The sequence below is a fragment of the Globicephala melas genome, chromosome 15 (assembly GCF_963455315.2).
Source record: "Globicephala melas chromosome 15, mGloMel1.2, whole genome shotgun sequence".
In the NCBI taxonomy this organism is placed as follows: domain Eukaryota; kingdom Metazoa; phylum Chordata; class Mammalia; order Artiodactyla; family Delphinidae; genus Globicephala; species Globicephala melas.
Genome location: NC_083328.1, coordinates 28,256,591 through 28,270,323, shown reverse-complemented (window position 1 = coordinate 28,270,323; position 13,733 = coordinate 28,256,591). Strand labels below are relative to the sequence as shown.

The following is a 13,733-nucleotide window of genomic DNA, read 5'->3' as shown; positions in this document are numbered from 1 at the left end:
CGGTCTGGGAAGACCCCACATGCCACGGAGTGGCTGGGCCCGTAAGCCGTGGCCGCTGAGCCTGTGCGTCCGGAGCCTGTGCTCCACAACGGGAGAGGCCACAGCAGTGAGAGGCCCGCGTACAGCAAAAAAAAAAAAGAAACCCCAATTATACCTAAACAGTACATTGACAATTACCTTTTGTAATTCACTGTGCCTGGAATAAGCATGGTAAAGAAATTCTCAGGGGACCTCCCTGGTGGCACAGTGGTTAAGAATCCGCCTGCCAATGCAGGTTCAAGCCCTGGTCCAGGAAGATCCCACATGCCGCAGAGCAACTAAGCCCATGTGCCACAACTATTCAGCCTGCGCTCTAGAGCCCACGAGCCACAAATACTGAAGCCCATGTGGCTGGAGTCCGTGCTCCACAACAAAAGAAGCCACCATAATGAGAAGCCTGCACACCGCAACAAAGAGTAGCCCCCGCTCGCCACAACTAGAGAAAGCCTGTGCGCAGCAGCAAAGACCCAACACAGCCAAAAATAAATAAATTTATGAAAAAAAAAAGAAAGAAAGAAATTCTCAGTTAAATCTTAACAAAGTCTCTATTTGGAAGTTCTGATGATTCAGGCCTGTTTTCCTACATAACTAATACCTCTAGATTGTTAGAGAAGTCCTCTGGAAAACAGGTAACAGTTTCTTAGTAACACGTCATGTGCAATTATCAGCAACTGAGCAGTCAGAAATAACACAAAGGAATAGCTTGAGATTTTTGCATGTTACTTAATGAAACCCTCTCCAATAATGAAGAAATTACAATAAGGTAGAAAGAAAGAGTTAGGAACAGACCCATTTATGATAAAGGCAAATCCTCTTCTCCCAAAATAAATCAGGAACATAGGTTAGACACATTATTTTATAGTACCCAACATAACGATGTACAAAAAATAAAAGGAAGCTAATTATATCATGATTAAAGCTGAATTTTCATCCCTGGCTCACTTACTAATCCAGTGTGTTAACATAAGCAAGTCACTTAATCACTTCAGATTTCTATTTACTTCCTGTAAAATAATGGAGTTGGGCTTCCCTGGTGGCACAGTGGTTAAGAATCCGCCTGCCAATGCAGGGGACACGGGTTCAAGCCCTGGTCAAGGAAGATCCCACATGCCGCGGAGCAACTAAGCCTGTGTGCCACAACTACTGAGCATGTGCTCTAGAGCCCGCGCACCGCAACTACTGAGCCCACGTGCTACAACTACTGAAGCCCGTGTGCCTAGAGCCCATGCTCCACAACAAGAGAAGCCACTGCAATGAGAAGCCTGCTCACTGCAACTAAGAGTAGCCCCTGCACGCAGCAACGAAGACCCAATGCATTCAAGAATAAATAAATAAATAAACAAAAACGGAGTTGAAGCTTTCATGATGATGAACCTTTTTTTTTTTCTTTGCGGTACGCGGGCCTCTCACTGCTGTGGCCTCTCCCGTTGCAGAGCACAGGCTCCGGACGCACAGGCTTAGCGGCCGTGGCTCACGGGCCCAGCCACTCCGCGGCATGTGGGATCTTCCCAGACCGGGGCACGAACCCGTGGTCCCCTGCATCGGCAGGCGGACTCTCAACCACTGTGCCACCAGGGAAGCCAGATGGTGCACCTTTTAACTCTAACATGGAGCTAATACTGTCCCTTCTCCATTTGTCAATAAATAACATCACATATTCTTGATTAAATTTTGTACTTGACATTAATAAAACATAATCCTGGATTTAAAAAGTTGTTTCTTTTAATGAAATCCCTAAGACTGAAAAGTTCTGGCTCCTTGCTAATATTTTCAAGAGAAAATTTAAATGAGCAAGAGCATTACTAATTCTTACCTTGTTTGGCATCATAACAAGCTGCTGACCTTTACAAATAGATCCTGATTCTAGCTTTCCCAGGACCACAGTGCCCATATCCTGTTTAAATTTAAAATGAAAAACCAAATGTCAGACTTCTATTACTACTCTACAGCAGTTCAACAACCCAAAGTGAAATCTTGCAGGGCTTACTCATAAAAGAAAATCTTTAGCTCAAGTGGTAGAATGCTTAGGATTAATCTCAAACACAGGTAAATACTCTATATCTGTGTCATAAGCATATGTATAATTATAATACTGAAAAAAAGGAGGCTTAGGATTTAAAAAGAAAGCACACTGCAGGAGACAGGGCAGAATTTTGTTTAAAGATCTGAATTATTTGTTCAAATTCAGGTTCTCTCAAAAATATCTGAGACTTTTCTCTCTTTTATAAAATTGGAAAAATACTTGTTCAAGAAATTTAACATGAAGCTAATCAAAGAATGAAGTGTTTGAGAAGGGCAAAATATTACATATTGATAGTGCAATACTTAAAAACCTAGTTAAAAATAGTGAAGCTTATTTTTTTAAAGATTAACATCCAGTTGGTTGGTGAGGCTATGGGAAAACCAGCACTCATATACTGCTTGCTGGTGGTCATGTAAGTTAGCACTGTATTCTGGAAGGCTGTTTGTCAGTATCCATCAACGTTAATACACAAACCCTTCCAGCAGTTTTACTTATAGGAGTCTCTCTCTAAAACTGATCATTGGCTCACTGGAAAATAGCTGAAATAAACTAAGTTTGTTGATTAAATTATGGTCTATCTATATCACTGAATAATATATAACCATTAAAAAAGAGACATCTATGTTATGTTGTTAATTATTAAAGTTATTTCATAATTTAAAACAAAACAATTTATCACCTCCCATAAAACCCAAGTTCTTGAACATTTTGGGTACCTTGTACTTATCCACAATTGGCAGCCTGATTGGTCCATCAACTGATCTACTGAAGTTTGGCAAATTATCCAGATATGGAATAAATGGTAATCCACTGAGAACATAACAATATCCATTAAAGAGAGTCAACATAAATGTTAAAGTTTTAAGAAATTACATGACTCTAACTTTATACAAAAAAAAGTGGTTATAACAATATTTCCATTCTACCCATGTAGTCTTCTCATTCAACCTTTTTATTATCCAGTTCATTTCACTTATTCCTCAGAAAAATTAAAAAAAATAACAAAATAGCTCAATATAATGAAAAAGCTTCCCCATAAACTTATTTTATTAAAATTGAGAAAACTATTTTATGGCAAATAACCCACATGTAATAAAATGACTCCACTCTATTACTTAATTTTTATGGAGTTTTCCAGCTCTGAAATCAGGATTCTATAAAATATTAATAGTTTCCCCTTTAAAACTACAGTATATGGATTGGGAGGCTTAATATTGCCAAGATCGCAATGCTCCCCCCAAACCAATCTACAAATTCAATGAAATCCTTAGTAAAATCCCAGCTGCCTTTTGGCAGAAATTGATGAGCTGATCCTAATATTCATATGGAAATTCAAGGGACCCAGAACAGCCAAAATAATTTTGGGGAAAAAAATAACAAAATTCAAAGACTCACACTTCCCAATTTAAACACTCATGAAGCTAAAGTAATCAAGACTTTACCTTACAAAAAATTAATCCAAAATGAAACACTCCCCTAAGAGCTTCAATAGGCTTAAATGAAAATAACAGGGCTAACTCTTTATGACCGGATTAGGCAACACTTCCCTAGGCATGACACCAAAAGCACAATTAAGAAAAAAAATAAACTAGACTTCATCAAAATTAAGACCTTTTGTGCTTCAAAGGACACCATCAAGAAAGTAAAAAGACAGCCCACAGAATGGGAGAAAATACTTGTAAATCGCATATCTGATAAGGGACTTGTATCAGGTGAGTAAAGTACCCTTAACAACTCAATAACAAAAAGACAACCCAATTAAAAGACAAAGGTCATGGTATTATTAACGCCAAGGTTACAGTCAATATTTTCTTAAATTACTTACTAAGACACAAACTCTTAAAAAGGTTACTTACATGTACCAAGGACAGAAATCTGATTGCTCTTTAAGATTTGCTCCAGTCAGTCCTGAGCAGGGCATGAAGTGAATGTCCTTTTTGGGATTGAAGCCAACTTTTTTCAAAAACGGCACTAGTTTCTCTTTACATTCTTCATATCTATTAATATTTATAAATAACTCAATTATAATGTAAAGCAACTGAACTCTAGTTTCAACACTACACAAATTAAGGTTTAGAAAAACCCCAGGGGAAAAAAAGCATACAGTAACAAAACCATCCTTTATTCCACTAACATGTCTATTAAAAAAAAAAAACAGTAAGACATCCAAACTTACCTCTCATTGCTCCAATTTACTGTTGGATCATCCATCTTATTAATAAGCACAATTAAGTGTTTTACACCTGCTGTCTTTGCCAACATTGCATGTTCTCTCGTCTGTCCTCCTTTTTCAAATCCAGTTTCGAACTCTCCTTTCCTGGCAGAGATTACCTATTCCAAGAAATTAAACAGTTTATTCTTACACATTCAGGTACACTCTTTTAGCAATAAAACATCTTTCCTTTCAGTTTTATTAGAAGCTTCTTCCAAGAAAATATAAGTAAATTAGTTATAACATACATACTTTTGAACATCACAATGTCTAAATGCTTTAAGATTTTGGTAAATGTTTCTTGATTCCCAATTTTCCAAAATCTAGTACGCCTTTATATTTTAAAATTCTATGTATGTGATTTAGTGCTAGTACGCTGACCACCCCCCGCCAAAAAAAATTGCAAAATGACTGAAGACCTTAAAACGGATAATTTCTTATTCATTTTTGTACCCACAGTACATTTATTGACTACAAAATGGATTAGGCTTGGCAGTCAGTGGACACTAATTTCTGGCACAGTAAGAGGTAATAAAGGGCAGAGAAAAACTGGAACGTTTTCATGAGTAAATCAAATTATGAAGATTTATTGGGCAGATTAGAGAGACAAAAGTGAAAATTGTGACTATGTATATATTATAGTTCACTGTAACCTAAATTCTAGCTTTTAGAAGGTAAATTCAAATGTTTACATTTTAGGATTTCCCTGGTGGCGCAGTGGTTAAGAATCCGCCTGCCAATGCAGGGGACACAGGTTCAAGCCCTGGTCCGGGAAGATCCCACATGCCACGGAGCAACTAAGCCTGTGTGCCACAACTACTGAGCCTGCTCTCTAGAGCCCGCGAGCCACAACTACTGAGCCAATGTACCTAGAGCCCGTGCTCCTCAACAAGAGAAGCCACCGCAATGAGAAGCCCACGCACCGCAACTAGAGAAAGCCTGCGTGCAGCAACGAAGGCCCAACGCAGCCAAAAAAGAAAAATTTACATTTTAAGTTGGGCTGTTAACAAATACACAGATGAATTGGAAATGTCTTCCCTTACCAGTACAGCCAAATCTGCTTGAGAAGCACCACCAATCATATTTGGGACAAAACTCTTGTGGCCAGGGGCATCTAGAATTGTAAAATGCTTCTTTTCCGTTTCAAAATAGGCACGACCCACTTCTACTGTTTTACCCTTGTCTCGTTCTTCCTGATTTGTGTCTAAGGCCCAAGATAAGTACCTGAAATAATTTTAAAATAAGAATAATACTGGTAAGTACATGAAAGTTTTAAAAACATTCTTCTACCAACATTTAAATCATGAACAAGACTGGGTAGAAATAAAAATTAAATGACTAAAACTTGTATTCTTGTGACTCAAACACTCAGTGCTTTTATATATATCCAGTGTCAATTATATATTCTATAAGCAAACATTATGTATGAGAACAAGCTGACAACAAAGAAAGATTATTTAGTACCAATGCCAATATCACCATGAGTTAAGTAATAAGTTCCTTTATATTTCATTTTAAAAATCATCTAGCATAAAGTATAATACAAATAAGGCTGTCTAAGGGTATCTTTCAAAAGTAAAGGCCACTAATCCACCATTTGGGAGCAATGGTTACTTGCTAAAAATTATTTTGATATTTCTTCGCTATATAAGAATTACTTATATAAATTTAAACCATCTCTAACAGTAGGTGTTAATTTAGATGACATCATCTGTATTTCATAGTAAGTAATCCATTTTTTAGTATTATACTGATTAGGATTTTTTCCCTTAACACAGAAATACAATTAAAAAAAAAAAAAAGACCATCAATGTCCTATTTAGATAAAGCTTGTTAACTTAAATAAGGTTAGAAAGAAGAAAAAAGCTGACCCTTTCTCTCACCATGCAAAGGCAACCACTGTCAATAATTCCATCTATTCTTTTTTCATTATTCACATAATGATCATACCCTAAAGTACTATTATGTTACCTGCTTTCTCCCCAAATTCCACTGTAACATCAGTTCTATTCCTGGTTCCTATAAATTCTATAAATGAAATTTTAGTGGCCAGATAATGACTTAATTAAATAGATATTTTATAATTTATCCCACAAGCCTCCTATTATTATCCTGGATGTTTGGATATTTCCAGATTTTCTCTGGGTAAAGTTATGAAGTCATCAGGAACTGATCTACTAGGTAGTATGAGGGGAAGGGAAACTTTTCCTTTGTTATGACACCATTTTAGACCTCATGAACTTACATCTTAGTAGACTACAAAAGCATTAAGTAGGCAGAGTTTCCTTAAAAGTAATTTATAGTGTCATAAAAGTTTACCAAGTTTCTCTGTTTTTTTCTTTAGCTTCTCTTTCATATTTCTCAAGTGTCCTCTTGTCAACCATTCCAGTCAAATACCTGAAAATGTTGAAAGAAAAGAGAACATTTAGTTACTCGCAAATTATTCAGTTGTGAAGTGAGGAAGCCTTTAAACCTCTTTTGAGTGGAATTTGAACTCCACAAAAAGCTACTTTAAAGTACAAGTTCCACTGGGATAGATGCTGAATTAACGTTTCAGTGGAAAAGATATTTACAGTCTCAAATTACTTCCCCCAAGATAATGGGGAAAAAAATAGCTTTCCAGTGGAGAATTCTGGCAGACAACACCTTAACTAAGTAGTCATGGCTATTATCACCAGTAATAAATAAAACATACTGAATATTGCTATTTTGTGCGCCCTGATAGGATGCTCTGTTAAGAGCACAACATACCTTCTGTGACATTCTTATCCAAAATGCATACCCTCTATCTAATTGTTAACATCAGTCAAACCCAAATTGAGGAACATCTCATAAAATAACCAAATAACACTCTTCAAATTATGAAGGTCATGAAAGACAAGACTGAGAAAATGTCACAAGTTGGAGGAGACTAAGGAGACGTAACAATTAAATGCAATGTGGAACTCCAGAACAGAAAAAAATGACACTGGTGGAAAAACTGGTAAAATTCAAGTAAGATCTGTAGTTTAGTAAACAGTATTGTGCCAGTGTTAACTCCCTAGTTGTGATGATTGTACTATGGTTATTTAATATGGTAAAATTAGTTGTATAGCAACTCTGTACTGTTTTTGCAACCTTTCTGTTAAGTCTAAAATTATTTCAGAATAAAAGTTTAAAAAAGCAAATGTAAATACTGTATAAAATAATTCCAACTGTTGTCCAAGCAATTATGTCTTACTAATACATTTCAATATTTAATATTTTAAAAATATTAGTCAAAATGAGATTATAAATTTTTAAATAATTCTTTAGTAATACCTAACTGCTTCCCTTGACTCAATCCAAATCAAATCCTGTTCTTAGCTTTAGTCTCTATGTGTTGTTCTCTGCAGAGTCATCTACAGTGCATACTTCTAACCATTTTGGTATAGAATCTTGGTGAAATGCCAATGAAAATTCCAGCCCATAAGCAAAAAATATACACTCTCCTAAAACACAACATCAACTGGGCCTGTCACTTCCTTCCACAGAGCCTTAGGTAATAAGGATTCCTGTGTAACGGCCTGCTTTAGGGTCTGTTGTGGAAATTTTCGAAAGTAATTGGCAAGATTACTGATTAAGATTACTTAACAAGGCAAGAAGACAATGAAGATATGCCCTCTGGATCCTCTGATGACACAGTTTAAAGAAATGAGTCTAATTTAGGAGAGATTAAAAAAACATTTTAATTATTTTTCAATTCTAGAACACATCACTAAAAGTCAACCATGGCATTGTCATACCTAGATACCTTCTGTATGTGTGATAAAAAAAACTATTCAGCATGTTAGCCAGACTGTCTGATTAAATCCACATATATTCAAGGAGTTGATGAATAAGGAAAAACCAGTTCCCCAGATTCATTATTCCCAAGAAAATCATATTTAAAGCAGACTAAGATTTCTTATAATCTAGGGTTCTATATTTTTATACACAAATCTAAAAGACAGCTATTAGAAATACATTTAATTAATGTTCCATGAGTCTTAAGATATTTAACAAAAAATATACTTACATTATTTGTCCTCCAATGGTTGACTTGCCAGCATCTAAAAAGTAACATCATCATCAACAATAGGCAAACCACAGGTGTAATAAAAACAAAACAAAACACCATCACTATATAGGAATACAACTAAAGTGGTTTAACATCATAATTACAGCTTGAAAAAGCAACTGCAATGATAGGAATTTGGGTCATAAGCTCTGGTTAGTCACCTTCTCCCTTTGAAGCTAAGACCCCCTGCAGCTCTACAGTGACTTAGCGCTACTTTACTGATAAAGAAAGAAAGACTTTAACAGATTGCTCCTTGACCTTCTGCAGCAGCAACAGAATATGAATTACCCAAGAGGAGCCTCGAAGGAGAAAAAAAGTAGCCAAAGACCCATGAACTACATTTAGGTAGTCTGCTTTTTCACTTTTAGCCAGTATAGATGTTCCTTTACAAATTTCAAAGGAGTTCTTGCTACTAAAAAAAAGTAGAACGGTGTATCGTCAGGTCAAGGCAGAGATAAGATAAAGGGAAGAAAAAGGGGCACATAATTCCCTTATTTTCTTCTCACTTCTCTCTGGCAAGTGAGATTGGCAGAGAATATCTGAATAAATGAAATAGGGTTTTGTTTTGTGTGCTAAACCAACAAGCTGACAACATCCAGAAGTTACTCCAAATTATTCATTTTTTGCACACACAAAATTAAACTACCTAGTAAAGTTAATACCGCAAAATCAACTGAAGTTCACACAGAAAATATAGGTACATTTTCTATATTAATTAACAAATGTCGTAATATGTTGAGCCATCATCAGTGGTCTATAGACCAGTTACTCATTACATACAAATATACTGAAGCTTATTTTCTTCCAGCTTCCATGCCATCACAACCTTCAAAAATAAAGCACTGGCAATGTCTTGCCAGCTAAAAAAAAATCTATTGAGGGCTTCCCTGGTGGCGCAGTGGTTGAGAGTCCGCCTGCCGATGCAGGGGACACAGGTTCGTGCCCCGGTCCGGGAAGATCCCACATGCCGCGGAACGGCTGGGCCCGTGAGCCATGGCCACTAAGCCTGCGCGTCTGGAGCCTGTGCTCCGTAACGGGAGAGGCCACCGCAGTGAGAGGCCCACGTACCGCAAAAAAAAAAAAAAATCTATTGAGTTAAAAATCAAGACATTTTAGGGCTTCCCTTGGTGGCGTCGTGGTTGAGAGTCTGCCTCCCGATGCAGGGGACTCGGGTTCATGCCCCGGTCCGGGAAGATCCCACATGCCACGGAGCAGCTGGGCCCGTGAGCCATGGCCGCTGAGCCTGTGCATCCGGAGCCTGTGCTCCGCAACAGGAGAGGCCGCAACAGTGAGAGGCCCGCGTAACACCAAAAAAAAAAAAAAAAAAATCAAGACATTTTAGATTAATTTAGTTCAGTTTCACGAAACACTTCCAAGTAGCTAAATAAGATGTTCTATGTTTGATGTACCCAATAACTTTGGTCATTTCTTATCACTGCTATGAGTACAACTTACCTACATGCCCAATGAATACTACATTTACGTGTTCTTTCTTAGGAGCACCTGGTGGTGCAACCACAGATTTAGGTTTTGGTATTTCCTCTTCCTCCTCCATCATTTCCTGGGCACTTTCCTCTGTGGGCCTTCCATCTCCCAAAGAACCACCCCCCGGCTCTGCTTCACTTATTTCTTCTTTGTGCTCCCATGATTCTTCTGGGGACATTTCTGTCTCCCCGTTTTCTACTGAAATAAGACATTTTAGCTTAGTATTCCGAAAAACGTTTATCATCTGTACTTTAAAACACAGATGCTTTCAAATAACAAATAGAACTTAACATATTCAGTTCCATTTCCTAACCTCTAGTGACACACAAGCAAGAAAATCTCTTTCACAACAGAAACGGACAAGCTAGCCTCCTCACTGCTGACATCAGAGCTCTGACTCAGAGACTAGAAGAGACTATTTTAACGTAGCATCTTCATAAGGACAAACAAAACATGAACAGCAGATCCAACATTCCTAACAGCCCAGTTATTCCATCGTCAAGATGTCCTGACAGTAGAAGAAAGGGGAAGTTCCAAATCAGAATACAAAAAAGTGTGAAAAGGTTTAGATCTTTTCTTTCTCCTCTGCAAGTAACAGAACTTTGATATCGACGTTATTAATCACCTTGGGAATATGAAACCCTTAAGGGTAAGAACATTACAAAAAAGAAGAAAATTTTCACAAAGTAAATGGATCAAGTACAACTATTCAAACTGACTTTTGCATTTCCTCCATTCAATTCTTTTATATTTGCTATCAATAAATTTATCATGGGGCTTCCCTGGTGGCGCAGTCGTTGAGAGTCCGCCTGCCGATGCAGGGGACACGGGTTCGTGTCCCGGTCCGGGAAGATCCCACATGCCCCAGTAGGGGCTGGGCCCGTGAGCCATGGCCGCTGAGCCTGCGCGTCCGGAGCCTGTGCTCCGCAATGGGAGAGGCCGCAACAGTGAGAGGCCCGTGTACCGCAAAAAAAAATAAATAAATAAATTTATCATGGCAGTATTAATGCCCAATTAGTTCTGTTTTCTAAATCCTAACAGCAAAGATTCAGTTTTAAATGTAGGCATTATAATAAGCATAACACTTACATTTGTACCTTAAATCTTGAGAGTGAAAGAGTTTCATATTACTGTATTAATATGGTCAGAAATTTTCTTACCAACAGGTTCTGAAAGTTCCATGCTAACAGCTGAATTTGAACCTAGACAAGAAATTGAGATATAATATATATTTACAAAATAGTATGTAGCTTTACGCACCACAGACAACTTAATGTTTTCTGAATTAGATGTTCAAAGAGTCACATCATAGAAAATTACCTTCACACAACAATGACTGTTCCTCTTGAGAAGGTTCCACAGGTGCTGTTTAATAGAAATAGCTTCTATTAAAAATTGAGACCTATACATCCATTTTACTTATCTTTTAAAATACAGGAAAAATAGAAGTTCAATAACAAAACAAAAACCTCAATAATTCAGAACAATGGCAACTAATTTAGGCTTTCAAATTAGAAGCCTCTGTTTAACTTATTAAAAAATCTACCCATCACAGCCAATTTTAAAACATTTTCAGTAACTAAAATGTATTCACAAAACCATGTTTATTCTCTGAATTTGCTTCATAAACTTTTCCTTTACAGATATTATAAAAGTAATCTACAGCCCAGCACAGATCAAATAAGTAAGATTCTGCTCAACAAATACACATTACTTCTCTAGATTCTCCCTTGGTAGCTCTAGCCCAAGAAGGCAATGATCAGTCCTTTTTAAGATTCTATAATCATATGTATTATCAAGAACCTTGAATAAATTCTATTCAATACCAATAAAATTAAAAGGACATTCATATAGTCTCTGAAATGCATATAGGCCCTTACATCATCTCATAAAAAGTGACTACAATGATGCCAGTTTTGTCATATATTAGAATTCTAAGGTCAAGCAACAATCCAGTTTCCACAAGTGTCATACTGCAAATCTTATGACATCACTGGAAGAGATGTATGTGAAATATACTCTAATACCCCAATACATAAGTTTATTTTTTACATCTGATAAACCTAAATGATACTCCAATATCTAAGTACTCTTGCTTTAAAGAATACACAAGGGCTTCCCTGGTGGCGCAGTGGTTGAGAGTCCACCTGCCGATGCGGGGGACGCGGGTTCATGCCCCGGTCCGGGAAGATCCCACATGCTGCGGAGCAGCTGGGCCTGTGAACCATGGCCGCTGAGCCTGCGCGTCTGGAGCCTGTGCTCCGCAAAGGGAGAGGCCACAACAGTGAGAGGCCTGCGTACCGCCAAAAAAAAAAAAAAAAAAAAAAAAACCACAAGATGCACAAAGACATCAAAGAATTTGAAGTCACATGAATCCTGCACACCAATAAAGAATAACCTGCAAAACTCACATTTAAAATCATTGCTCAGAGGACACGGGGTGGGGGGAAGGGTAAGCTGGGACTAAGTGAGAGAGTGGCATGGACATATATACTCTACCAAATGTAAAACTTATAGCTAGTGGGAAGCAGCCGCATAGCACAGGGAGATCAGCTCGGTGCTTTGTGACCACCTAGAGGGGTGGGATAGGGAGGGTGGGAGGGAGATGCAAGAGGGAGGAGATATGGGGATAGATGTATACGTACAGCTGATTCACTTTGTTATAAAGCAGAAACTAACAAAAAAATTAAAAATTTTTAAAAATAAAATCAACACTAATATTGTATTATGGAACAGAATCTGGAATTCTACAGCTGCAATTTTATTAGATCTAAAATAACTGAAATACATTGTTGATTTGTGTGAAAAAAATAAAATCAATGCCCAGAAAGTATTAACACCCATAAGTCAACAAAATTTTGGGCCCAATCTTCAATAACATGAAGTGCTGAAGAAAGTAATTCCTGGGAGTTCCCTGGTGGTCTAGTAGTTAGGATTCCAGGCTTTCACTGCCATGGCCCTGGGTTCAATCCCTGGTCAGGGAACTGGGATTTTGCAAGCCAGCACGGCATGGCCAAAAAAGAAGAAAAAAAAAAAAATGTAATTCCTATCCCTGAAAGGTAAAGGGCAACCAATTTTTTGAGGAAAGAAGTGACATACCAGCCAAGTGTTACTTAGGAGGATCATTCTATGGTAGTGCATAGATGAACCAGAGAGGTAAAGACTACAAGGCAGAAAGACCAAAAACACTACTTATAAAAAGTATGCCATCAGGACAAGTAAGCAGTACAGTTAGAGGAGGTGTTAAGTGCAAAGATAATGGGAGCAATATCTGACAGGAGTAGGAAGAAAGGAAGTATGCAAAGTCTAAGATGACCCCAACTTATGTGGTTAAGCAGGGTATTTTAACAGAAACTGGGGGGAAAAAAATCCTTTGAACTCGGTTTGGAAGGTAACAGGAATTGTACTTCAGACGTAATATACTTATTTTGTTTTCCTATTTAAAAAGTTTATAGGTAAGATAAGGAAAAACTACTCAATTTTCAGAGAAAGCCAGGCAGTGCTATAAATGAATCAAGTTCACATACCACCCTAGGGATGGAGGAGGTGGCACAGGGTAGTAGCAAGAGGGCAGAACTGAGCTGACTCCTGGCTTTAAATCCTGGCTTGTCATTTATAAATTGAGATACAATTATTTCACTGGAATCATGGAAATGGCATGCCATCTGCCAGACAAGATTAAATGAGAGAATACATTTGTATAGTATCAATTAAATAACTTGTGGCACCTAGTAGATATTCAACAAATATGAGTCTCCACCTCCAAACATGACTATCAATTCAATTCTATCAGCTAACATGCACTGAGTGTCTATTATGGGCTAGACAAGGATAAGAAGCACTCACCAATCCATACAGTGCTGGAGATAGGGGTGAAGTTGGTGGCAAATTAACCC

General features: G+C 37.6%; 1 protein-coding gene across 2 annotated transcripts in view; it reads right to left on the bottom strand.

The window, feature by feature from the left end:
• The window catches only part of GSPT1 (G1 to S phase transition 1), a 35,990-nt gene that overhangs the window by 11,196 nt on the left and 11,061 nt on the right, over positions 1-13,733 (bottom strand). Inside the window, exons 2-11 of one of the 2 annotated variants that reach the window (XM_030883979.2) lie at positions 11,158-11,202; positions 10,998-11,039; positions 9,808-10,035; positions 8,311-8,344; positions 6,594-6,671; positions 5,318-5,498; positions 4,239-4,393; positions 3,919-4,059; positions 2,779-2,872; positions 1,853-1,933 (exon numbers count right to left, since the gene is read on the bottom strand). In XM_030883979.2, coding sequence (XP_030739839.1) covers positions 1,853-1,933; positions 2,779-2,872; positions 3,919-4,059; positions 4,239-4,393; positions 5,318-5,498; positions 6,594-6,671; positions 8,311-8,344; positions 9,808-10,035; positions 10,998-11,039; positions 11,158-11,202 — 1,079 coding nt within the window. The remainder of the gene's footprint in view (positions 1-1,852; positions 1,934-2,778; positions 2,873-3,918; positions 4,060-4,238; positions 4,394-5,317; positions 5,499-6,593; positions 6,672-8,310; positions 8,345-9,807; positions 10,036-10,997; positions 11,040-11,157; positions 11,203-13,733) is intronic. The other variant, XM_060284179.1, reaches the window with a different exon arrangement.